The sequence below is a fragment of the Culex pipiens genome, chromosome 1 (genome assembly GCF_016801865.2).
Source record: "Culex pipiens pallens isolate TS chromosome 1, TS_CPP_V2, whole genome shotgun sequence".
Lineage (NCBI taxonomy): Eukaryota > Metazoa > Arthropoda > Insecta > Diptera > Culicidae > Culex > Culex pipiens.
The window spans coordinates 9,808,261-9,834,309 of NC_068937.1; the positions used below are offsets into that span (position 1 = coordinate 9,808,261).

General features: G+C 34.8%; 1 protein-coding gene across 1 annotated transcript in view; it reads left to right on the forward strand.

Moving 5' to 3' along the window:
* Positions 1–26,049, forward strand: part of LOC120413281 (protein unc-13 homolog B) — a 207,299-nt gene that overhangs the window by 13,079 nt on the left and 168,171 nt on the right. The window contains exons 2-3 of the mRNA XM_052706610.1: positions 17,919–18,568; positions 18,631–20,412. Of these exons, the coding sequence (XP_052562570.1) occupies positions 17,921–18,568; positions 18,631–20,412 (2,430 nt within the window). The 5' untranslated portion in view covers positions 17,919–17,920. The remainder of the gene's footprint in view (positions 1–17,918; positions 18,569–18,630; positions 20,413–26,049) is intronic.

The window sequence follows — 26,049 nt, forward strand, 5'->3', positions numbered from 1 at the left end:
GTCCCTTACCCCTTCCCACGTACTTATATGTTTGTGTGTGTGTGTTGGGAAATTCGCTTGAATTCTTCTTTTATTGTTGTTATTTTTATCTCAGCAGGCCGCCGGCGGCGGCGGCTGTCAACGACTGTCGAGAGCAGAACGTCCTTCCCTCCGCCACCCAAAACAAAAAGGGGGGCTCCAAGTCAAAGCCTGCCCCGATGATCCATTGCATCAGACCAGGGCCCCGGCGATGGTCTGATATGAGCTACCGAACAACATTGGCAATATGGCGTCGTTTGTTTACAAACATGAAATTGTTGGTGGACGAACCGAAAAATTTACTTTTTTGTAAAAAATTCTATATCCATTGCGCAATAACATTAAGTTTTACAAAACAGACAAAGTTTCGTTAAATTGTAGACCAAAATTTATTTTATTATTATTTTTCAATTTAAACCTATTTTTTCGCGATTCTGATCAAGATTGCACACCAAATCATCGTGACTTTAGTGCATCTTTAGTTTTCACATCGATTCACTGTAGATTCGTGTTTAAATTTTGAAATTTAGCATAAATTAAAATAAGTTGCAAAATTCCCAACTTCAGCCATGTGCAACAATTTCCACATCACCCATGCGGGAAACCGATAATGGGGTAGTTCATGCGTTCCAAACTGTCAAAATTCCAAAACGTCATTGCCAATCTTCGGTTCGCTGCTTTTGTTCGTGTTTGAAGTTTCGGGCCGAGACTCTGCATCAGACAGTCGGTTTGGTCTGGTCGCCTTCTTGGATGTGCGGGATATCTTACGTCAACTTGGTCGGAAGAAGAAGACGAATCAAACCGACACTGATTTGTGGAGAGAAAGTGCCTACTGTGTCCTTTTTCTGTTGTTGCGGACCACCCTAAGAGTTGGCTAGCGCAATAGGGTTGGGGTTGGTGGTGGGCCTGTTTTTATGTAAATTGATTAAGTGCTCTCCGGTAGTGGGCTTGCTGTGCTGTTCTGCTGCTGCTGCGAGGGTTCAGGGGCTGTTTGCTAGTAGTTTAACATGAGTTGTATAAATAAGTGCCTTCGCTGTATAGTAAAACTGGTATACACTCCTTTCTACTAGACGCTAAGAAAAGCTTTGCCGAGATTTGATGGCCTGCTCTGCTTTGCTTCTACGTCGCCGTCGTCGTCGACGACGCCGCCTTCTTAGCGTGGAACCGGACGGATGTAGAACGGCTTTCGGGTTGGCAAACATTGAGGCAGGGGTTCTTCAAAGTTAAATCTTAGTATGATTTCATACATCTGTGTTGTTCTAATAATGAAAGATGGAATGCATAAGGGAAATTCTTCCTGAAAACCAGAATTGTGTTTTTTTCGATGAATACAAAATTTGGGGCCTATAAAAAACACATTTTTGCATCATTTGTTCAACTATTAAAGTCTCTCCATTCAAGAACGTTTTATACAGTCGAGACTCGACTATCCTATGCCTTGATTACTCGAAGTTTCGATTACCCGAAGTTCGATAAGGTTTGTATGGCTTCGGATAATCAAATTAGGTACAAAAATTCGTGTTTTTTATATTCTTACTTCTATCATTAAATTCTTGTTTTGCGACTCCGTTTTAGTCAAATTTAAATAATTGCTTGCCTATTAAATAAAAAACAAAGCGTTTTCTCAATTCCATCACCGCTATTTTGGCCGCCATCTTGGAATTAAAAATTCCAAATCAGTTCAGAGTTGTTTCTTAGGGATCATACTAAGCCCGTTTTTTTTTGCATTTTTTAACTAGCTGAAACCTTCCGTAGACTGAAATAAAAAAATAGTACCAAATTCCTTTATTCTAGGAATTTTGCCTTTTTTTTTAATAATCAGTTTTTTTTGAATTACCTAATAAGGAAAGGAGCCAAAATTCCTAGAATTTAGGAATTTAGTACATTTATTTTTTTTCAGGTCAAAAGAAGCCATTGTGTGGCACCAGTTTGTCCTTATAATTTTCCATACAAATTTGGCGGTTAGTTATGATATTTTTCGATACTCAAAATTTTCACATTTTGGGACCATCCATATACCACGTGGACACTTTTTTTTGGAAATCTCAGCCGTCCCACCCCCGTGGACAATTTCCATACAAAAGATAAAAATTCCCCCCCCCCTACTTCCCCCCACCCCCCTTAAACTGTCCACGTGATTTATGGATGGTCCCTTTACATATTTCTCAAAATCTCATTTTAAGCTATTGCAATATGGGTTTGGTTTTTTTTCTCGAAAATACGTAGTTTTGTGAAAATTTTTAGTATTTCAGAAAAAAAATCTATCGATGTGTATGAAAAACTCGTTTGGTACCCTAATTGTGGAAAACTGTGAGTATTTTTTCAAAAATGCGTAGTTTAAAAAAAAATTGATTATTTTCCAAATATTATTAAAACTTTTGTATGTTCTGAAAAATTCCCGATCGTTTAATACCCATATTGCCAACAATCCAAATTTAATGTATTGTTTCGAAAATAAATAGTTTTGTGATTTTTTGCACTATTTTCTAAAAATAGGTCATCGAAATGTGTGAAAAAAAATGATTAATTGATACCCATATTGTCAAAAACTCATATTTGTATTTTTTTTTTTTCAAATAAATACGTAGTTTTGTAAAAAAATAGTATTTAACAAAACACATTAGTTCTAAATGACTAAATCTGGAGTTTTTTTTAAAAGGTCCAATAAACCAAAATTCCAGTTTTTGCTTTTTGGGTGTTTTTGAAACCGCCTTGAGTCAGTGGTATTAAAAAACACCCAAAAAGCAAAAACTGAAAATTTGGTTTATTGGACCTTTTCAAAAAAAAAAACTCCAGAAATGTATTATTAAATGTATGAAAAATTCTCGATGATTTGAACCTAAAAATTTAAGATTTGTTAAAATCTTATTGTTTTTGCAATTTTGTATTTCTTTTTAAGTATTTTCTAACATTGTGTCATAACTATTGAAATGTATGTAAAATTACCGATCATTTGATATGAGGAATGTCACTTTTTTTTTAAATGTCTGTAAAAAAGTCTGTGTATGTCTGTGCATTTGTCTAAAATTCAAATATATCAAATTACAGACATAGAAATTGATCAGAAATTGCGTTTTAGGCATTAGACGACTAACAAAATAAGTTTCGGTTGATATTTTTACAAAATATTAATTTAATGAAGTTTCTTAAAAGTCTGGGCACCTCAATAAATGTCTGACACAAGCTCAAATGTCTGTGAAATATAGAAAAATCTGTGCATCTGGCATCCTTGTTTGATACCCACATAACAATAACAATAATTTTGATTGACCATGTCAAGTTTTAGAAAAAAATGCTATTTTTTAGAATTTTTTCAAAAAGGTCAAACAATTTTTTGACTTAATTTTTAATGCCAGGCCGAAACTTAAAAAAATCTGACCAAGTACCGATAAAAAAATTGTAAAAATTTGTCAGACTAAAATCTACCTAACATTCAAGAAAGGGAAGGTTAAGGAGGAATAAATTGAATAACATCAAAAGTTTTCTAAATTAAGATAGTTTATCTGACGTTTTGGAGTTAAAAAAGGTAATTTTACATTTTTATGTTAAGAAATATTATTTTTTTTGTGGAATTTTTATTATTTATTTTTTTATTTATTTTTAAAATAAAAATTATTTATATTTACTGATATCTGCCTAACTAAATTTTTCAGTAAATGAAAACTTACTGAAATTTCAGCATTCGTTGACAGCTCGATACAAAATTTGTGGATTCGATTGCTGGAAATGACATTTTTGCTTATGAATTTTCCCAAAATTTTTACTCTGTAATAATGCTATCAGATGATTTCTTATAAAAGCTTTGCCCCTATACTTTTAAATATGTTCAAGCAATAGTAAAGTGAAAGTCACAATAAATATTGTAAAATTTTGTCAATTATTGAAATAGAGTATTTTTTGAACTTTTTGAGAAAATATGGTTTTTTTTATTGACATCCAATTAAATTAAAAGTTAACCCTCTAATGGCAATTTTTAACGAACATTTTTGTTTTTCCCGAGTTGAGGTTATTTTGAGTAACTTTTGTTCTACAAAAAACTTAACTTTTCTTGTTTTATGTTTTTCTTGTTTCACTTATTTGTATTGTATTTGTATTTATAGTGTTCAGTATTCGTTTTTACTATTGGATTAAAAAAACAATTTTGAAGAACTTCAAAAAAATATATATTTTTAGATGCTTTTATTCAAACTATCATAGAAATCTGGGAAAAATAATTTTAGTATGCATATGAAAATTATCGTTAATTAATGATAAGGCTAGTACATTTTTTAAAACATGATTTTAACTAGATCATTGGTTTTTGTATCTTGTTGATGTGGTAACTATAGTTTTCAAAACTATATTATGTAATTTTTCTTAATTTTTCCAATCAGAATTAGAAAAAAATCAATTCATGATTGAACTGTAATTACATTTAAAATAAGAAAATGATTTATAAAATTTGCTTGTGAAAAATAAGCACTTTGTCATGAATAAAATTCATGATTTTATAATTAAAATTTTATTAATGTTGGAAGCTACACTAATTTTTTAAAAGCAAAAGTTTACCTTAATGCTTGTTTTCAGATATACAACTGTCACAAATTTGATAAAAAAATCAATTAATGAAATAATTTTTTCCTATGGTTTAACGTTTTTTACTGATCTGTGGCCTCATGTTCAGCGTTTTATTACATAGGCTTTATTCGATTAAGAGCATTTGAAACGTTATAAAATTTATTCTCAAAAATACTCAAAAATACATTTTACAAGAAAAATAAATAAAAAAATGAGAGTGGCCAAGACATTAAAATAACATTTGCATACCTTTTCACCTTGTTTTCAAATCATAAAAAATACATGAAAACTTGAATCCAATTATTTACGAACTTAAAAAAAATATTCTTAATTTTTGCAATACTAAATTTTAACTAATTTAACTATCAATGAAAAAAATATCGCCATAAAATAAAGAACGATAAAAAATCAGACTTCGGAACCCCTGCGCCCCCTTCTGTGGAACCGGATCTAGTGGCGGGTTCGGTGCCGGAGGTGGGCCCCGGCACACCGCAAAGAGAGGAGTCCTCGTCGACGTCGACCAGCCAGCCAGCCAGAAATCCTAGTAGTCTGGTGCGGGCGGTCGCCGGAGTTAAATGGTTCTCTCGGTTTCTTCTTCTTTTTTTTCGGGGATAACCAACAAATAACGAAAATCGCGTAGTTGGCGCTGGCCCGAAATTTCCCCCACGAACATTTTTGGCAGAAAAGTCATTTATCGATCCTGCCGTGAAGAATTCTGCGGTGTGTGACCATGGAGGTCATCGTCGAGGATGGCCATGATCCTGCGGGAACCATGGTGAGCGCGCGCTTCAGTGTCAAGGGGAAGAGGGCCCATGGTCAACAGAAGAAGGAGCAAAAATGTGACAAGCCGGGAGGGTGATTTACGCGCGTTCAGATTTCGGTTCAGTGACTTGGCAGGACCGTGGAAGAAACGGACAAAAGAAAAATAAGACGAAAGGATCAGCGCGTTATCGCGAAGAAAAAAAGGGGGAAAGGGAAAACAACGGAAAATTCGAGTGAAAAAGGAAAAGGCTACTACGATTGCACTGAGCAAAAAAAAAAAGGGCGACGACGACGGATGGGCTAATCGATGTGGCACAGCCAAAATTAGCAAATCAGCATAAACATTTATTAGTGGATTAGTTGGGGGGAAGCTATAGTTTTGGAGGATTAACGAAAGAAGCAAAAAATACGGTGGATGGATGAAGGATGATGGTCGGGAAGGAGGTCAATAAAACGGATTACTGCGCGCGAGTCGGCCACAAATCATGGCAATCCACGATTTCTGACGAAATCTACATAAATGAAAATGAGCGTTTTTGGGGGAGTTTGCATGCTTTGGCGTGGAGAGGGGAAAAACGAGTTGCTGAGGCATTCTTTGAGAAGAGTGAAAAGTGAATTTGATTTGTTGTACTCAACTTGCCAAACAAATTTCAAAATAATATTTTCGTCTTGAAAATGATTTTTTTATTGATTTTATTTGAACAAAAAATTCTATTTGTTTATTTTTTATTTTTTGTTTTGTGTCCAAAATGAAATGTTAAATTTACAGTCAATAAATTCATGTTAAAACTTGATGATATCTCAAAAAAAAAAAACTGATGAAATCGTAAATATACTGGAAAAAAGCATTTTCCAACGTTTTTAATACATTCTTTTTAAATCAAATTAGGGAATTTAAGCCCTTAGTATTTTCAACCAAAATTATTGTTTTTTAATAATTTTAGAAATTTTCTATGATAAGTCTGTGAATATATAAAAATATAAATACATTTTTTTCTTGATTAGATTATCTGAAGTTTCGATTATCCGAAGTAAAAATTTGCCGAGGCCTTCGATTAATCGAGTCTGGACTTTATTTAAAATAATAAAATTGCAAAAAAAAAAAAAAAAATGATTTTTCAGTTTAATTTCCACTAGGGAATTTAAAAAGTTCGTCACAGTTTATAGGTGGTTGCAACAAAATTTATTACAAATAATAGACCTGATTTTTAGAAATCAAGGTCAAGGCATAAAAAAGTGCTTGACACATATTAAATTTTGAAAAGTAAGTCTCGAGTTTCGCAACAAGCCTTTTTATATTTCAATTTTGAATTAATGTGTCTCTTGACTATTTTAAGATTTAGATTTTTGAAAAATGTTTTTTTCAATATTTTTTTAAATATGTTCAAGGAGACTACAAAATGCATCTTTAGCGAGTTACCGGAGTTACTGGTACTGGAGTGTTTAATATAAAGGTTTTTTTTGCATAAATTGAAATTATTGCAAAAAAATAACAAACTAGGGGAAGAGCATCTAATTCCAGCGTGCCTCAAATTTTGGCAGGTCAGAACTTTGACATTCCATTGAAACTAATTAAAAGCGTTTTCAACTGAAATCGAGTGATAAATAGCACAATAAGAAATGAGCAAGCAAGTTTCTATCAAAAGTTTTGCAAAATTAGTTGTTTAAATAGTGAAAATCAGCTAATTGGATGGAGTTAGGAGCGAGTACTTAATCTGCCAAACATACGAGATTTTCCCCTACTTTTGATTGATTTTTTTCTAGATTTAATTTTCAAAAGGTCCTAATGTAAAATTTTCAATTTTTTTTTTTGAAATGCTGAATTTTAAAATGTTGGTCAGGATTTCTAAGACATTGTCGATTGTAAATTTGATTTTGCATATTGAAATAAATTTTGAATTTTACTAGGCAATATTTTCAGTTTATTTTTTCAAAAATCATATATTTTTTTTAAATCTATCTTTTTTCATAATTTAAAAAAAATAAATCGTTCAATAAATTTTTTTTCCAGTAAATTAACTATCATTTGAAAAAAACATTTTTCAAAAAAATCTTATATGTAAAAATCATTTTATATTTCTTCTTTTTATTCAAAAATCTTTTTTTTAATTCATATTTTTTAATTATCATATCTCCCCCAGTGAGAATTTTGGACAAAAATCTTGCTTGGCCGCTATCACATTTTGCACCATCCTAAACTCTATCGCAAATGGCCTTGAAAACCCAAATAAAAAAGTACACATTTTGAGAATTCAACTCAATTCTTAAAATTCTAGAGAAAAGTATTTATAAACATGTGATAGGAATCAATTTTTTCGTATAATTTTTAAATTATAGCAATTAATGAAGATTTATGCTCTACAAAATAGCCTAATCCATAAGAAAAAAAAATCAGCGTATTAATTGCTTTTTTTTTAAATAGGAAACAAAAAGCTCAAACCCAAATCTAAAAAGAACCAATGGATTTTAACTGATTATATGACTGATTTAAAAATGTACGGTTCACGCAGTAGAAGGTCACTTTTTCAATAATATTAACAATGCAACAACTCAAACAATTTTGTTTTGTTTTATTGAAAAGAAAAATGATCACAAAATACAGGGTGGCCACTCAAGCTGGAAAAAAATCATCAAAAATCGGGAAAAAGTCGGAAATTCTAGATTTTTTGTCAAAAAGTCGGGAATCCCAAGCATACCTGTTTGAAAGTTATTTTCCAACTCTTGCTTAATTTTGTAATATTTTGTACAATTTCCGAATTTTCTCAATTCTACTTTTTTTAAATTTTATTTTTTTTTCCCTTGAATATTTCAATCTATTTGAGAATGAAAAGTGCATTTGACACAAATTTTCAGAATATTTTTTATTAATCAAAAGTTAACGAAAAACTTATTCAAAAATAAACGATTATGTCCATTGTAAAGTTATGATTCTGGTTAATTTTTGTCTCAATGGTTTGGTTTTTTTGGAGTATTCAAAATGTCTTTTTGCAATTCCACTGTGAAACTATCAACTTTTCCTGTCCTTCTGGAGAAACGAAACGGCCTACTTCTCCCTACCAAAAATAACAGAATGGGAAATTAATACCTTTCAATAACAGTGCTGAAAAGTTCTACTTTTCAGCACTGAAATGGGTGCTGAAAAGTTGAACTTTTCAGCACTAGTATCGAAAAGTGACAATTTTCAATATTGTTTTGTTTTGAACGATGGATTTACTAAACACATGAATGTTTGACATAAAATTCCATTAAATAAGCGTTTTTCGGAATTGCAAAAACTGTTGTAAGCAACTCGTTGCAAAACTTGATTTTTTCAGCACTCGTCGTATTTATCCAACTCGGTAAACCTCGTTGGATAAATGTACAACTCGTGCTGAAAAAATCTTCTTTTTGCAACTTGTTACATAAACTACTATTTCACATATATTTTTTGTTTCAAAATGTTTCCTTTGATTTTTTGTGAGTATAAATTACTATAAATAAAGCATGATTTTCAGTTCATGGAAAACTTAAATAATGAATAATTCCAATCGTTGAAAAAAAAAGAAAAAAAAATTAAACATGAAAAAAATGCACAACATTTTGTACAAAATTAATGGTAAAACATGGAATTTTATCAAACTGATTTTCTATTAAAAAAAATAATAATAGTAAAATACTGACAACTAGATAAATCAAAATTCATTCAAAAAATTAATATCCAAATTTACAAAATTTAAAAGGTAACGTGGTAAAGAAATTTTTTAAACTTATTTATAGATAATTTTTCTAAATTATTTGAAAGGATAATAATAGTTACCATGGATAAAGTGTTCTTTTATTTAAAATAATATTAAACTAAATATAGACTACAATTTTAAATTCAGTTATCCCTAACTTTTTGCCATTTCCAGTTGAAATAAACATTGAAAATATAAGTATTGTTAGGCTTTTTTTATTTTTCAAAGACTTATTGTTTATGTTTCTCCTCTGAATCAAAATAATGAGGGCTTCTATTTTTGAAATATTTTTTGAAAGTATTTTGCGATTAGTTTTTGTTGCTAAACAAAATTGTTAATAGTTTGATTTTATTTAATAGAAATAATTGTTTTTTTTCCAGTGGTCAATAATGCCTTTTTGTTATAAAGAGTGTTATGTTAGAAATCATTTTTTAAGATAAAAATGCCTTTTATATGCATTTCTGGAAAAGTCGGGAATTTGAAAATGGAATTTGAGTGGTCACCCTGAAAAATATGAATGAACGATTTGTGAAATCTATTAGGTAAATTTTCCTTTTAATAATCCTTTAATAAAACTTCTGAATATATTGGAATAAGATGTTATTTTTTAATATTATTTTTTTTTGAAAAAAAAAACAAAATAAAAAAAGCAAATTTACTAAGTATTGTAGTCGATTTAACAGAATAATTAGGCTAAATTATAACCTTGGCGTATTATTTTGGATAACACTTCATTTATTATACAGATGCAAATTTAATTTTAAGTTTTTGTCTCTCGGCTCTGGTCAAAGACATGGGAGGAGGAAAAATCAAAGATTTTAGGCCTTATTTTTTACATTTTTTTAAATCTAAAATTTACAAAATATCAATGAATTTATGAAAATATTTTTACCTAAAACTTTCCTCTGGTGGTTTCTTACATTTTTTTATTTGGTTAAAAATACACAAATTCGATTTCACAGGTTTTTTTTAATGAAATGTTAAATATTTGAAAATCTTTTTTGTGCTCCCTGTTTTTTTTTTTTAATTTTAAGGGAGGAAGGAGCAAACATTTAAAGTAACATTTGCAATGAAGTGTGTAATGTTCGTAAATAAAACTTCCTTTAACAAAAGATGAGCCTTTAAATTAATTCCATTAGATCAATTGACTTACTTATTCTAATTATATTGAAAAAAAAAGTTCCAATGTTTGATCAAACAAAATTTCTCAAAGAATTGTTTCAGCTTCAACTTCATTCCAAAAAGTAAAAAACGATCGAACAAAAAAGCAGCTCGCATTCCTCAAAAGTTAACCATACTTAAAATTCCATCCGTGTTTCCAGCAATTGGCAGCCGATTCTGGCGGCGGTGGCGTCGGCGTCGGCGAGATAAAAATCTCCAGAACAAGTATTTCCCAAAGTGTGTGGGATCATTGCTGGTGCACAAGCAACAGTGGGTTGAGTTTGAGAAGGGACGACGACGTGTTAAGTAAAGTGGAGCATGTTGCGCGTCGCTGCTGGGGGTGGGTTCTCCCCCCACCCCCACTTTGAGAGGGGGTGGCACTTGGAAGGTTGTTGTTGTTTGTGGTTGGTATTGTTTTGGCAAGGATTCAAACGAGCGTTTTTTTTTTGTAATTGAAATAGTGGCAGTACATGACCTGCAGACTGGTTATTCATTAAGGGGAATTTATATTGTTGAATTATGCTGCAAACGTGGAGAGAATAAAACCAAAAGTAATTTTATCAAACTCAAATCACTTTTGATCTTAAAAACAGTCTCCAAGAGAGGCTGTTATCCAGTGGATATATTTAGCCCATCAATCGCTTTACGGGGGGTTGATCTCGATTTGTGCAAATGTCTATTTTCCGCATTTTCCCTTGCGCGTGAGACAGAAGAAGAGGAAGCTTTTCCCAGGATTCAATCTCCGTGCTCAAAAGTTCACCTCCTACATGTTGTGCTTGTGCTGTGAGTGTCGTATCTTGATGTTATTTCTGCCTGAAACTCGATTTTATGTGGGTGTATACTATATTAGCAGCGATCTATTATTAGGATGACAAAATCACACCGTATTCATGGCGATGCATGCGCTTGCAGAAGGAAGAGATGGAGAGTGCTTAAAGCATCTCCCTCCATCCGTGTGCCATCCGGAAAAAGCAGGGGGAAATCAAATAAGGATCTGTTGTTTTTCACTTTCCTGCTTCAGAGTGAGAAAAACGAAGGGAAATAGATGGAAGGAAAACGAGCTTAACTTATGGCGAGAATGAGCAAAGTCGCGTTTAACACACTCCTGGCCTGGCTTGTAGAGTTTCTTCCTTTTTTGATGCTATTTATAGTGGCGTTTTTTTTGTTTAAGTGTTATCTGTAGGAGCAATTCTCTGCAAAATCAGCATTTCAATAGATCTTAGGATAAAAAAATATCAAAATGCATATCGTTTTCAATAATTAGTTACTCAAAACAGCACTTTGTCCCTGGTCCGAGGTCGAGGGGAAAGAGGGCTGAAGCAATAAAATAAAAAAGAATATATGAAAATTTAAATTATAAGCCACAACATTTCATTGTAAAAAAACACGGTACGGTTAATTTTCAATCATTAGTTTTCATAGATACGGCAAAAAAAAAATCTGGCGAAAAAAATCTTTTTGATGTACAGTACATCGAAAAAAATTGAGCTTAAAAATTAATTTTGAAGAAAAAAAATCTTAAGTTGAAGCCTTAATTAATTGTATAAACTGAACTAAGACTTATTTCAGTAAAAATATAAGTGAATGCTTTGATACCAGTACAGTTTTACTTCTGCTTCATATCAACAAAATATTTTCAAATTTAGTGAATTTTATTTTGGCTTTTTCCAATCTTTTTTTGTTCAAAACTGAACTTCAATTAAATCAAGTTTTTACTACAGTTAGGATTATACATATTTTCATGGGCATAAAATTTAAAAATCAATTCAAACCTCAAATTTTAATATTTTTATACAATATGGGTCATTCCACCTGAAGCGGAACACCATTTGAAAATTACCATCTCCGATTCTGCTCAAATTTGGAAGAGCTGTTGAGACTATCAAAACATGCAAAAATCCCGAATTTCATCCAAATCGGACCACCCCTTCCATTTTTGTACCCTCCCAAAAAATCGACTTTTTGGCGATTTTTGAGCGAAACCCCTATCTTCAAAAGACGATAACTCAGGAACCACAAATCTTAGAGGGTCGGTCTTAGAATCAATTTTGAAGGAAATTGGACGTAGAATCCATTTCCGTGATCAAAATTTAGATTAAAATATGTTTTCTACCTGTATTGCGCAATTGAAAACTTTAAATGGCCGTATCTCAAAACAGCCCCATTTATTTTTTAAATTTGACCTCACTATCGTATTCCCGGTCCGATTTTACATAAGAATCACTTATCGACAGAAAGGAATATGTTTCGTTCCAGAGGTATCGAATTTTAAAGTTTTAAGTATTTGAAATTACCTATAATTATAATATCTACACTCGCCGCATCTGCTAGAAGCACTCAGTCGTGCTGATCAATAATAACTACCTGGTGTTCTGTAAGATGAATTATTTTTTCCATTTTATACGATTTTGAGATAATCAATACCTTGAACAATCTATTTTTTGTTTAAGGAATATTTATTGGGTAATTTTTCATGCACTATTTTTCCTGATCTCAGTGTCATTGAACCATATTAAGTAAAATTTGAACTTTTAATATTTATTTGCAAATGCTACAGAGTTTTTACAATACAATTTTCGAAAATTTATCATTATTCTATTATTTTCATATTTTTTCTAATTCCTCATTTCTTCCCACTTTCTCAAATTATTTCTTTTATTTCTTCTTTTATTTGAAACGAGAACAAATGTAGAGCTGGCTGTAGTAGATGAAATAATTCTCATGGGTTCTAGAGCTTTTGCCATGTGCGGTAGCGAAATAGTGCCATTCAGCAAAAACCCCAAATTCTGCCTTAGGGTTTGAAAGATTGATCATATTTAACCGATTTTTATAATGTGTTTCATCAGAATAATTGATAATTTTTTTCAATTCTGGTACATTTAATTTCAAAAGCAATACCATATACTTCTGATACATGTGGATAGCAGCTGTATCGTCTTCCAAGATTTCGAAATGATTGGCAAACAAAAAAAAGATTATTGTTCGGACGGTGTCAAAATGAACACAACTGAATAATAACACAACTAGATAATAAATCAGATTAATCGTTGTGATTTTCTTACCTTTTTCCAGTTTTATACTTTCCAGAAATCCTCCTCCTTAATCATGCTTCACGAGAGTTTTGTTCATATTAATTCATAATTTTTAACACGATAATGTATCGTACACTTTTTCTTAAGTTACAAGATCAATTACAATTTCCTGCTAGCTCTGCGGGAATTCCATTCTGCCCTGTATTGCGTGTCGTTCTTGCTTTGTACAGTGGGCTAGCACACAAATTCACCGTATACAGCAGTTTCCTACAGTGGTGTACATTACATTTTTGCCTTATTTGCTAATGATTATTTGGGATGAAATCTTAATTCAATAAATAACCAGGTAGCAGTTATTGAACAGCGCTTCTGAGTGCTTCTAGCATATGTGGCGAATTAAGCTAATGTAGGTAATCTCAAAAACTAAAAACTTTAAAATTCGATATCTCTGGAACGAAACATATTCCTTTCTGTTGATAAGTGATTCTTATGTAAAATCGGACGGGGAATACGATGGTGAGGTCAAATTCAAAAAATAAATAGGGCTGTTTTGAGATACGGCCATTCAAAGTTTTGAATTGCGCAATACAGGTAGAAAACATATTTTAATCCAAATTTTGATCACGGAAATGGATTCTACGTCCAATTTCCCTCAAAATTGAGTCTAAGACCGACTCTCTAAGATTTATGGTTCCTGAGTTATCGTCGTTCGAAGATAGGGGTTTCGCTCAAAAATAGCCAAAAAGTCGATTTTTTGGGAGGGTACAAAAATGGAGGGGATGGTCCGATTTGGATGAAATTCGGGATTTTTGCATGTTTTGATAGTCTCAACAGCTCTGCCAAATTTGAGCAGAATCGGAGATGGTAATTTTCAAATTTGCATTTTTTCTTGCACATTTCAGGTGGAATGACCCATATGACAGTTATGTGACTGTCAAAATTCCTCTAAATATATGGAATTAATATATTTATATTCCTCGAAATCCATGTATTTTTTCCGCTTCGGTGCCTAAAAGTGCATAATTCGATTTAAAGTGCGAAAATAAACGTTATTGAACTATTCCTTTAAAATTAAACTAAATTGTTAACGTACTTTGTTATAATATTTTAATTCTTAGCAAAATTTATTTATTTTAACCCCAGATATTTTTAAAAAAAATTTCAAAGGGGGTGGGGAGAAATCTTGTAATAATATTTGCATCGGCCTTAAAACTTTTAAGTTAAAAGTTTATAATTTAGAATATGAAATTTTTTGTCTCTTTTTTTGATATTTGACTAACTATCAAAGATAGCAATACCAAAAATATTTTGAATTTTTTTTGACTGCCCTTTCGTGAACTAGTGTAAATTGAGACTAAAGTCTGATAATAAACAGTAATAAAAAGTGTAAATAATCCTGTGTTTACCATCTTTTATTGCAAAGCATCGAAAAGGTGTTTTTATTATCTTCAATTATTTGGATTTGTTTTGATAGATTAAATTATTGTGTCAATAACTGTTCTTATTTTTCCTTAAGACATTAGCATTTTTGATTTGTTTTTAATTGATTTCAAAACAAATGCAAAAAACTTTAAACTTTTTCAATTTTATTACTTCAATTTTGTTTTTATTGTTTCTATATGCCAGGCCCGCCCAACCTTTTCGGCTCAATTTTCACATTTTTGATCGTTAAAATTACAATTGTTCATTTTTTCATGGTTTCTTTGATGGAATCGGTTCTCAGATGACCAGTTAACATAAATTTATCATAAGTTTTAAAAAATATTTATACAAGTCGTTTTTATCTACATTTTCCGACAAAAATCAATCAATTTTTCACATAAAACTTACATAAAAACGATCTGCAAAAAAAATTCCAAACTTTTATCAAAGTTATGTTCACTGGACATCTGAGAACCGATTCCATCAAAGAAACCATGAAAAAATCAACAATTGTAATTTTGACGATCAAAAATATGAAAATTGAGCCGAAAAGGTTGGGCAGGCCTGCTATATGCTAAAAGAAATCATTCCATTGTGAACTAAAAGATAATTAAAAAATTAAAACATTGCCGATAATAGACGATAGCTCATTTTTTAAATCTTTCTAAAATCGACTTATATCATGTTTAATTTTCAATACTTTCACTAAAAATATATTATTTGAAAATTTAGTATGTTTCAAAGTAAAATATGTACTTAAAATTGTTCACGAAATACCGTATTTTTGGAAATTACTTAGATTTTCAAAATTTGCAATAAGGGTATCAAACGAAGCGATTTTTTTTGCATTTTAACAATTTTTTTTTTGAAAATACTGAGATTTTCACAAATTACCGATTTTTTCGAAAGTACTCAAATTTTCAAAATTTGCAATATGGGTATCAAACTTCAAATACAAATCAAATTTGTATGCTTTTTTACTTTATTTAAGCTTTATTTTTGAAACATACAAAAATTGTCGCAAAATATCGTATTTTTCGAATGTACGCAAATTTTCAAAATTTGCAATATGGATATCAATCGAAGCGAATTTTTTTTTTAAATAAGAGTTTTTTTTATTCTAAAATTTTCACAAAAAAAGGCAATTGTTCTCGAGAATCTTCAAAATTTACAATATGGGTATCAAACGACGTTTGATTCGTTTGATTCCCATATTATAAATTATGAAAATTTGAGTTTTTTCGAAAAATACGGTATTTTGTAAACAATTTCAAAACGATCTACATTTGCAAAAAATATATTCTTAGTTAAAGCATTGAAAATTTTTAAACATTATATGGTTGAATTAATCAAGTTAATCCATTATCGTTGTCCTCAGACGATAATATTATTGACGATAATTTTATCGATTAACAACCTTGTGGGTTTGTTTCTAATGGATTTTTTTTCCACTGAATCCGAATTTTCTTTCAGATTTTTCTCGATTCGTCACAATTTTAATGCCCTTTTGAAATATCTAGAGTTTTTAAAAAAGGTCCAATAAAATTTTAATTTCTTGCTTCTTGGGTGTTTTAGAATATTCTTTGCTTTTTGGGTGTTTTTGAATACAAAAGCATCAAAAAGCAAAAAATGAAAATTTGGCTAATTGGAATTTTACTGATATTAACATTCACTATACTGAGTAATAAAGTGCCTTATAGAAAGTAAAGTGCCTTATAGAAAGTAAAGTGCCTTATAGAAAGTGGGGACAAGGCTCTCAAAATGCAATGCCACTCAAAGTTGGTCACTCAAATTTAACCAAGCGTTTAAATGGAAGGTGTTCATTTTTTGACAAATCCTATGGACGAAGTAGAGAATGTAAGCACCTTATGTGTAAGATCTTGGAGGTGCTCAAATTTTTGACAGAAAATCGCTGGGTTCTCAGTTTCTTGTAACCCCACCAGTGTTGCAAAAGAGTGATAGAAAAGCTATCAATAGTTTATCTCTGCACCAAAAATATCCGAGAGTATAGCGGCCGTCACTATAGCTTGTGAGATCTCTTCTTGTGTCTCGTGATTCCCAGCGATGCCATTCTCTCTCTATCACTCCTTCCCTTTTCCTCGACTATGCGCTCTCACCGCTGAGTCTCTCAATCTCTCCGAAAACTGCAATGAGAGAACGCGAGATGGCGATTAGAAGCCGACCACGCATGACGCCCCTTCAAACTGCGTTTGCAAAATTGGTTTTGTGGCGGCTTTTGTGGTTAAACGCTGTTGCGGTAGGATGTTCGTGGAAGCGAGAATGAGAGAGAAAAGGAAAATGTCAATCGCGAGTGGGTAAACACGAAAACGTGTTCGGCTATGTTCGGAGAGTTTCAATGAAGAGAGAAGAGCAGTTGTATTTGAGGCATGAATATTCAGGCGAGATAATTGTAGTTGCTGAGAGCTGATATTTTGATATTTTAGCAACCCTGGTCCCCACTTTATATTAAGGCACTTTACTGAGCAATGTTGGATATCGTCATTTTTTTATGGTTTCTGATTCTTGTATGGAATATAATAACCTATTGAAAAAATTACAATTTTGTAAAGTTTCATTGAATCTCAGTGGCGATAATAGCTATTTCCCAGTATTCTTCTTTCCCAATCATCTCTTGATGGAAAACTTGCATGGGGAAATTATGAATTTTTTTACACATATTTTATAAACTTTATTTTTAGAAAAGTGAGAAAAATATCAGCAAAATTTTTTAAAATATCAATGTTTCAAAAAGTTAACCTCCAAATTGTGACCAATTAGAGCAAATCTGGAAGGAATCTGATGTAGCGGGAAAAACATCCAACTTGAAATCATATTTTAGAATTTTAGACAAATTTCATTTTTTTTAAATAGTTTATTTCAATACCTTACCTAACCGTCACTTCTTTTCTATTATAAATTGGCATTTCATTACTTTAGATTGTATCGTTAGGCGATCTTAAATGAATGTTTAATGTTAATGAGTTTAATTAAATTGAAGGAACTAATGTAATATCCACATTTTTTTTATCTGCAAAAATCTGGTTAAAAATACATTTGGATAAAACTGTTGTGGTTGAATATTTACCACATTTTCTTTTAATTATATTGGTTTATATATTTAAAATAAAAGTAATACATTTCTCAATGTCAAACGAATACTTTGCAGAGAATTGCTCCAATTGCTTCGGAAATCACATTATCAGCTCTGGTTTCAACTAACTCCTCCCCTTCTTCTCTCCTCACAAAACAGCTATGGAATATCCCATGTACGAGAACAAAGCATACGTGACTGATGGGTTTACTCACGGATGCTACTGGAAATCGAGCGGCAAATTCGAGTTCTACGCTGATAACAATCTGATCCATCAAAACTTCGGAACGAAAATGAATCATCACCACTACTCGACGACGACCTCTTCCGCAGGAGGAGGAGCGAATAACAGCAGAGCCAACAATACCAACACCACAAACACAAACAACTACAACAACACCAGCGGCGTCCCGTACAGCGACTCCGGGGGTCGTTTCTACCCTTCGGGCACGAACCGGTCGCGCAGCGTCGACCGCAACCCGGACTCGGACTATTACGGCCGGGAGCAGTCGCAACCGGTGCGGGGTTCGTCGGCCATGTCCGGGTCGGACGGAGCCATGCGGACGAGCCGGAAGTTGCCCGCGGTGGCGAAGAACGGAAAGCGTCAGCTGCCGCCGGTGCAGGGCGGCCGGAGTAACTCGTCGCTGGACGGTCCGGACTACCGGATGGCGACGCAGTCTCCCACTGGACGGAGGTTGCCCGTGCCGCAGCGGAGTATGAGGGGTGGAGTGGGAGGAGGAGGAGCGGGTGGTGGGGCTGGCGTTCAGCCCCCGTTGATCGACAACTTTAACATCGATTTGTCGGTGAAGGTGGGTTGCGGAAGTTGTCAAACTTGATGTTTTGAGTGAATGTTTGTTTGTTTTGATTTTAGGCCCGCAAGAGTATCTCCGGTCCGATGGACGAGGACAGCTTGAAGCGGCTGACTGGGGGGCCCACCAACATGTTCGGCAACTCGATCAACTACTTCTGCGATCTGTCCCAGAACAAGGAGAACTTTATGACCCGGTCGGCGTTTTACATGGGGTCGACCATGGGTGGTCCGCACGGTGGAGCCGGCTGCGACCAGAACATGGACATGGACAATGACAATGACTCGGAGTATTGCTACAGCGATTTCATGGTCACGTCGCAGATTACGCTGTCCGGGAGGAAGATCAAGAAGTTGCCCAAGGTGGGCGCGCAGGCGCCGAAGACTTCGCAGTCGATGTCGCACTTTGGCGGAGATCCGAGCATGGCGTCGTCTATGGCCCCTTACAAGGGGTTCAACGATAAGGATCCGTACCACAATCCGCTGTACAGCGATACGGATTACTACAATGACGAGTACATGTCCGACGGGTATCACGAGCCCAGTCGCGGCTACGGATCTGGTGGAGGGAACAGTGGATATTCGTCGTACAACGACGTCCACGGAGATATCATGATGAACGGGGCGGAGCCCCGCAAGGCGAAAAAGATGCTGCCGACGGTACAACCGAAGCCAAAGAGCAGCTACGACCCGTATCAGGGAAGTAAGCAGCAGCAGCAGCAATACCAGCAACAACAGTCGACATATCCAAACTCAAGTTATCAGGACGAACGGTCGTACAACGGGTACGACAACCACGTGGTCGAGAAGCGCCACGAAGCGGTCACCAAGGGAAGCTTGATGAACGACCGGGTCAGCTCGCTCAAGAGCAGCCGGAGTCGGAGCACGACTCCGGTATCATCCAGCAGCAGCAGCAACGCGGCAACCTCGGCGAAGCAACTCCCGCCGGTGACCTCCGCCAGCAACAACGCATACCTGGACAGCTACCAGGGCTACGACGCGATGAGTCACGTCACAATCAGCACTTCAGCCAATCAGCAGCAACCTGCAACCAGTCAGTATTCCAACAGTGTGTCGACCTCCGCCCCGACCCAGAAACTGTTGCCAAAGCCAGTGCCAAGTGCCGGAAAGCAGCAGCAATCCGGAGCCGGTAACAATTACCTGGCCAGTCCGGAGAAGAAGCCCCCGCTACTCCGGCGGTCGCCGGAACTGTCCGATCCGTACGACACCCACCTCGATCCGTACGATATGGGCCCGGTGAGCGCCAACAACAAGTCATCCGCCCACCACCGGGAGCCGGACCCATACCTGAACGATCGCCGTGGCAGCTCGTACGGGGATGTCCATCGCAATGACCCTTACGGCGCCAATGCCAGTGCCGATCCTTACGATGTCCATCTGGACGATCCGGACGCGGGGGCGCTCCTCCGCGACCTGGACCTGGAAATGCTCGACGACGGACCAATGCAGCTGCCGGCGGGCGCCCTCAAGAAGGCCGGCACCGCCAAGGACGCGAACGCGGCCAAAAAGCAGCTGCACTTTTTCGACGAGCGCGAGGAGTGCTTCGACGAGGAGCTCCAGCAGCTGGAGCACTCGATCGGCGAGAAGCAGTTCCAGCACCAGCTGGACCAGCTGGATCCGGAGCCGATGATGCCGCCACCGGCGGTAACCACCGCTTCGGCAGCCATGGACAAGATCGACCCGATGGGGGGCATCAACGTGACGGGGATCGACGCCGTGCAGGCGGACATTAGCAAGGACATCACGCAGCAGCAGGCCCAGGGCAAGCGGGAGAACTTTAACGCGCGCGACAAGTGGCTGTGGGCGTACGATCAGATCATCAACGTGAGTACCCGGAATGATTTGCATATTTTTAGGTTAAGATTAGAATAGAATGAAGGTTTCAATTAGACAATCTTAAATCTAAGCTGGCTTTGACCAACAGCTGGTTTGGTCCAAATTTTCAGAAGCACGTGGCGCGAAACGCGTATGAGAGGAAGTTGCATGCAATGTTGAGTGCAAGTGGGTGGTAAGTGGGATGAATGGAATGGATATCTTGGATGAATGCGAAGTCGGTCACGTGCTGCTTACTAAATGCTGTCAATTGTGCTGTCAAACCGGAGCGCGCGTGATTTTATTTATCGGTGGAATTGTGAGAATTGATGCTTTGAAAATTTCTTAACTGAACTTTACATCCAAGTTTTGCTTTAAACGGAGATGTTAAAAAATATGAATTCATGCCTATTTACAATGTTTTGCTTGAAATAAGCAATGGCAGTAACAAGTGGGTTCACTTCGGATAATCGAATCACAAAAAAAAACATTTTTTTCGTTGTCTTATTTTTGATGGTCGAGATTAAGTAAAACCCATGAACTGCTCCAAAATGATTTAGAATTTTTAAATACAATATGGTGGTCAAAATGGCGGAGATAACATATTGAAAAACTGCATTTTTCAATTAAAAAAACAATCAATTATTCAAATGTGACTAAAACGGGGTCGCAGAACTCGAATTTGATGTAAACAGTAAGAAAATAAAAAAAAAACACGAAAAAAATAAGAATAATGAAATGAAAATTTGTAGACGTGTAACACACGTTATCCTAGGTTAATATAAGCCATTTTTATTTATATTGACTCAAAAATGAAAAAAAGGGGTGCAAGTTATTTAAAAATCGTTGTATTTCGTAATTTAGGTATTGTTGCACCTCAAAGTCATTGCATCGTATCAAAAAGTGGCGAACAAAAACTTGTAGGAAATTTTAAAGTTCCCAAATGAACCGGTTAGGCTAGGTTCACCAATAATATTGGTTCGGCTTAAACCTCCCTCTGTGGTTCAATCCTGGTTCAGTGAACCATGAACCATGGCTTAAGCCAGGCTAACCAGGCGAATGAAAACCATGACTATGCATAGGTGTTAAGGTGCAACAATGCTACCGTGTAACAAATTGATGATGTAACAATGTTACGGTGTAACAAAGTTACGGTGTAACAAAGTTACGGTGTAACAATGTAACGATGTAACAATTTACGGTGTAACAATTTTACGGTGTAACTTTTGCCGTAACATTTGTTACACCGTAATATGGTTACACCGTAACATTGTTACACTTTGTTGCACCGTAACATTGTTACTCCGTAACTTTGTTGCACCGTAGCTTTGTTACACCGTAACTTTGTTACACCGTAACTTTGTTACACCGTAACATTCATTACACCGTTACATTCGCTACACCGTAACATTCGCTACACCGTAACATTCGTTACACTGTAATATTATTACACCGTTATATTATTACTCCGTTATATTGTTACACCGTAATATTCACTACACTGTAACATTCATTACACCATAACATTCGTTACACCGTAACATTTGTTACACCGTAACATTTGTTACACCGTAACATTCGTTACACCGTAACATTCGTTACACCGTAACATTCGTTACACCGTAACATTCGTTACACCGTAACATTCGTTACACTGTAACATTCGTTACACCGTAACATTGTTACACCAACACATTGTCAACCGTAACATTCATTACACCGTAACATGTATTACACCGTAACATTCGTTACACCGTGACATCCGTTACAGTGTTACGGTGTAACCGTAACCGTAACATGTATTACACCGTAACATTCGTTACACCGTGACATCCGTTACAGTGTTACGGTGTAACACTGTTACGGTGTAACACTATTACGGTGTAACACTGTTACAATGTAACACTGTTACACCGTAACGTATGTAACAGTGTTACGGTGTAACACAGTTACGGTGTAACACAGTTACGGTGTAACACGGTTACGGTGTAACACGGTTGCGGTGTAACACAGTTACGGTGTAACACGGTTACGGTGTAACAATGCTACGGTGTAACAATATCACAGTGTAACGAATGTTACGGTGTAACAAATATTACGGAGTAGTAGATTTAGGGTTGCACAGTGTCACGGTCTAACAGAGCTCACCGTTTAGCCTAACATTCTTTGATCAGGTTCAAGCCTGGTTCAAGCCAATGGTTCATTTTGGCTAGCTTGCCTGGTTTGAACCAAATGAACCATGGCTCACGGCGCTCGGTAAGCTTGAGCCGACGATGCTTGCCGGCGTGTGGTGTGAACCTGAGCCAGATAAATGAACCTAGCCGAGCCGATGGCTTAGGCTCGTGGGAACACTGCTTTAAATAACACGCCAGTTCTATGATATTTTCTGATTTTTGAGTTCAAAAGTCAAATTTGAAGGTGAGCCCACGATTTTATTTTCGAACCAAATTTTGCGCAGATAATTAAACATGTTAAAAAAATCTCATTGAAAAAGCAGAAAAAGCTAAAAAAAACTCTACTAAAAAAATACAAAAAATCATCAATGAAAAACATACACTTTAGGTATGAGTCTCTCAGTTTATTTTTTAACCATATTTTTACATTGATTGGATTTCCCTGGATCTTTCCCAATGACCGTGAGAAAAAAGCATAAATTCATTTGCAAAATTTGAACTTTCCGGAAAAAATATTTTGAAAAGCACACAATAGAGTTTCAGTGGTTTAAATTTCGAAAAAAACTGGTCAAAATGGCCAAAGCATTACATTTCTAAAAAACTTTTTCGTAAATATCAACCTGAAGAATACATGCATCAACATTTTAGTTTTTGTCTGCTTTAAAACTTTGTAGAACATTGATAAACTTCTAAAAGTATCCCTGCAACGTTACAATAAACCATTTTTTAAAAGTCTTTTTTTTTTGTTCTAAATGAAAAAAAATATAACTTTTAAATTCGACCGCTTGGACCAGCCTATATTTATACTTATCGACTCAGAATCGAATTCTGTGCAAATGTCTATGCGTATGTGGGAATGTTGATCAAAAATTGGATTTGATTTTTTCGGGTTTAGCTAAACGAAACCACCATCGAGTCCCACAGCTTGATATTGAAAATTTTAAAATTTAATTTTATTGTTGAAACTTTATGATAAAAAAACTAGAGCGTCCAATTTCCCGGGGTTACAAATTTCCCGGGAAACGGGAAATTTTCAGCCAATTTCCCGGGAAATCCCGGGAATTCCCGGGAAATTATTTTTTTTATGAAAATTGCTATGATCTTGGTTAAAATTGATATTATGCATCAAAATTGTAAAGGACAATGTTAAAAATGGTTAAAATAAGTGTGAAGGTCAATTAACAGCTTGACTGCATGTAAAAAATCATTCAACTACAAGAAAATGTATTTTGGTATTTTTTGATGAGAAATTTCAAACTTGCCTCTGTAACCAGTTTATTGAAACAAGCAAATAAAAACATGTAGAAATTATGTTTTTCATGACAAATACTGGTTTTAGCTTTTGAACAAATGGTAGCTTTTAAGTGTTGGTTTTACTCCAAACAACCCAATGTTTTCAAATATTTGAAGCAAGCTTTGAATATATTTTTGCATTTTTTTGAGAACGAACAATAGAAGTAATTTTCCAATGAATTTTTTGTATTGTTATGCAACATGATTTAAATTATGTTATAAATTAACATCATTAAAGATGTGTGAAGGTTTATGTTATAAATTAACATCATTTCACAAAAAGTCTTCTATTTTTTCACATTTAACCCTCTAACACCTGTACTTGCACTAAATTAATACTTTTTGCACAAATTCGATTTTCATCTCATTTGATTATGGTAAATAGAAACGTAAAAAAATATCAATTTTAATTTAGAGGTAAGGAGTTAATATTGTTTTGATGAAATACAGTAGTTGTTCGGTAACTGGACGTTGTTTAACTGGGCTGCTTTTTAACTGGGCGCTCGATAACTGGGCTGTAGCCCACTTAAAAAGCAGACAAACGTCAAAAAACCAAAACAAACCGAAATGACCGAGGGGTTGTTAATGGATCAAACATTTATTTAATTTCAAGTCATAATTAAAGAAATATGAAAAGTAAGCATTGTAAATATATTTGAGAAATTTTTATGTTTATATTACATCAGGATAATACTATACATCGGTGGTCCCCTCGTTATTTTACGTTCAGCCCAGTTAGCGAGCAGCATTCGGTGACTGGGCTACGTTCTCAGCCCAGTTACCGAACAACTACTGTAACATCAATCTGTTAAAAGCTTACCTAATTGTAATAATTTAATACTCATTAAGCAAGATCTATTCCCAGTTGCTTCAAAAATTAATATTATCAGAAATAATTCTGATATCATAATTTTGATGATCTAATTAATTATATATAAACCAAACAATACATTTAATTGAACAAAATCATATTGAGTTTGTTCATTTATTATTTTTTCAGAGCATTTTCAAATAATAGTTCCAAAAATTTAAGAAAATATATACTTCCGCTTAAATTTCGGGATTTCCCGGGAAATTTACAAATTTCCCGGGAAACGGGAAATATTTTTTTTCGGGAAATCCCGGGAATTCCCGGGAATTTTTTTCCCGGGACGGGAAATTGGACGCTCTAAAAAAAACTCAACATAACCTGAAATGGCCGGGTCTGATCGCCACGAAATAGCCGTGTAGAAGGATACCATTTTTTTTTTTAACAAAAAGTCTGCAAATTTTAGATCAGAAAATTGATATTTTTTTCAATTCTCAACTTATTTTTATTAGACTCCCAATGCATTTCACACTAGTTCAGTTGTTTTGCAATAATTAGAGGGTGACGACTCTCGAGATTTTCTATTTCCCGGGAATCGAGAGTTGAGTTTTGCTATTTCCCGGGAATTCCCGGGACCCGGGATTTTTTTTAACTAGCCAATAGTGTCAATAACTTAAAAAGAAAAGTTAAAAAACGTTTCTTTTAATGAATTCCGATACAATTAATTCATACTAATCCAATGAAATGTAAATTTAAGTAACCATTGTTTTAAGGAACTTTTTCTTCATTTAAATTATTTAACCTCAATCTACAAATACAAAATCGTTTCTTGAGCCTTTTTGGGACTCGAAATTGCAGTTTAAAATGTTTACGAATCTTCATTCACACTGAGTGATTTTTCAAAAGTTGAAAATCAAAAAAAAAAATTTTTTCGCTCTCCAGCATTGCCTTGGCGTGCTCGATTGCGAGATTCCTACTCGAAACTAAGTGTCCGAAGGCTTGATTGTTGAGGCAATCGCAAACCTCTTTTTACACCTTAGCTTCCATCCACCCCGGGATTCGAACTGACGACCTTTGGATTGTTAGTCCCACTGCCTACCAGCGACTCCACCGGGACAGGACCCAGGGAGACGACTCCTACACCTGGACTGAGCTAACGACCTAATCATTAGGTTAGTCCGGGGCCAACATTTACTTCCCGTTCGACGGAAGGCGTGATCAGACAAATCTCGTCTCAAAATTTGCCACCGGGACCGTCTGGGATCGAACCCAGGCCGACTGGGTGAGAGGCAACCACGCTTACCCCTACACCAAGGTCCCGGCAAAGTTGGACAAACTTATTATTAGATTTTTTGAAAGTAAAAATATAACTAA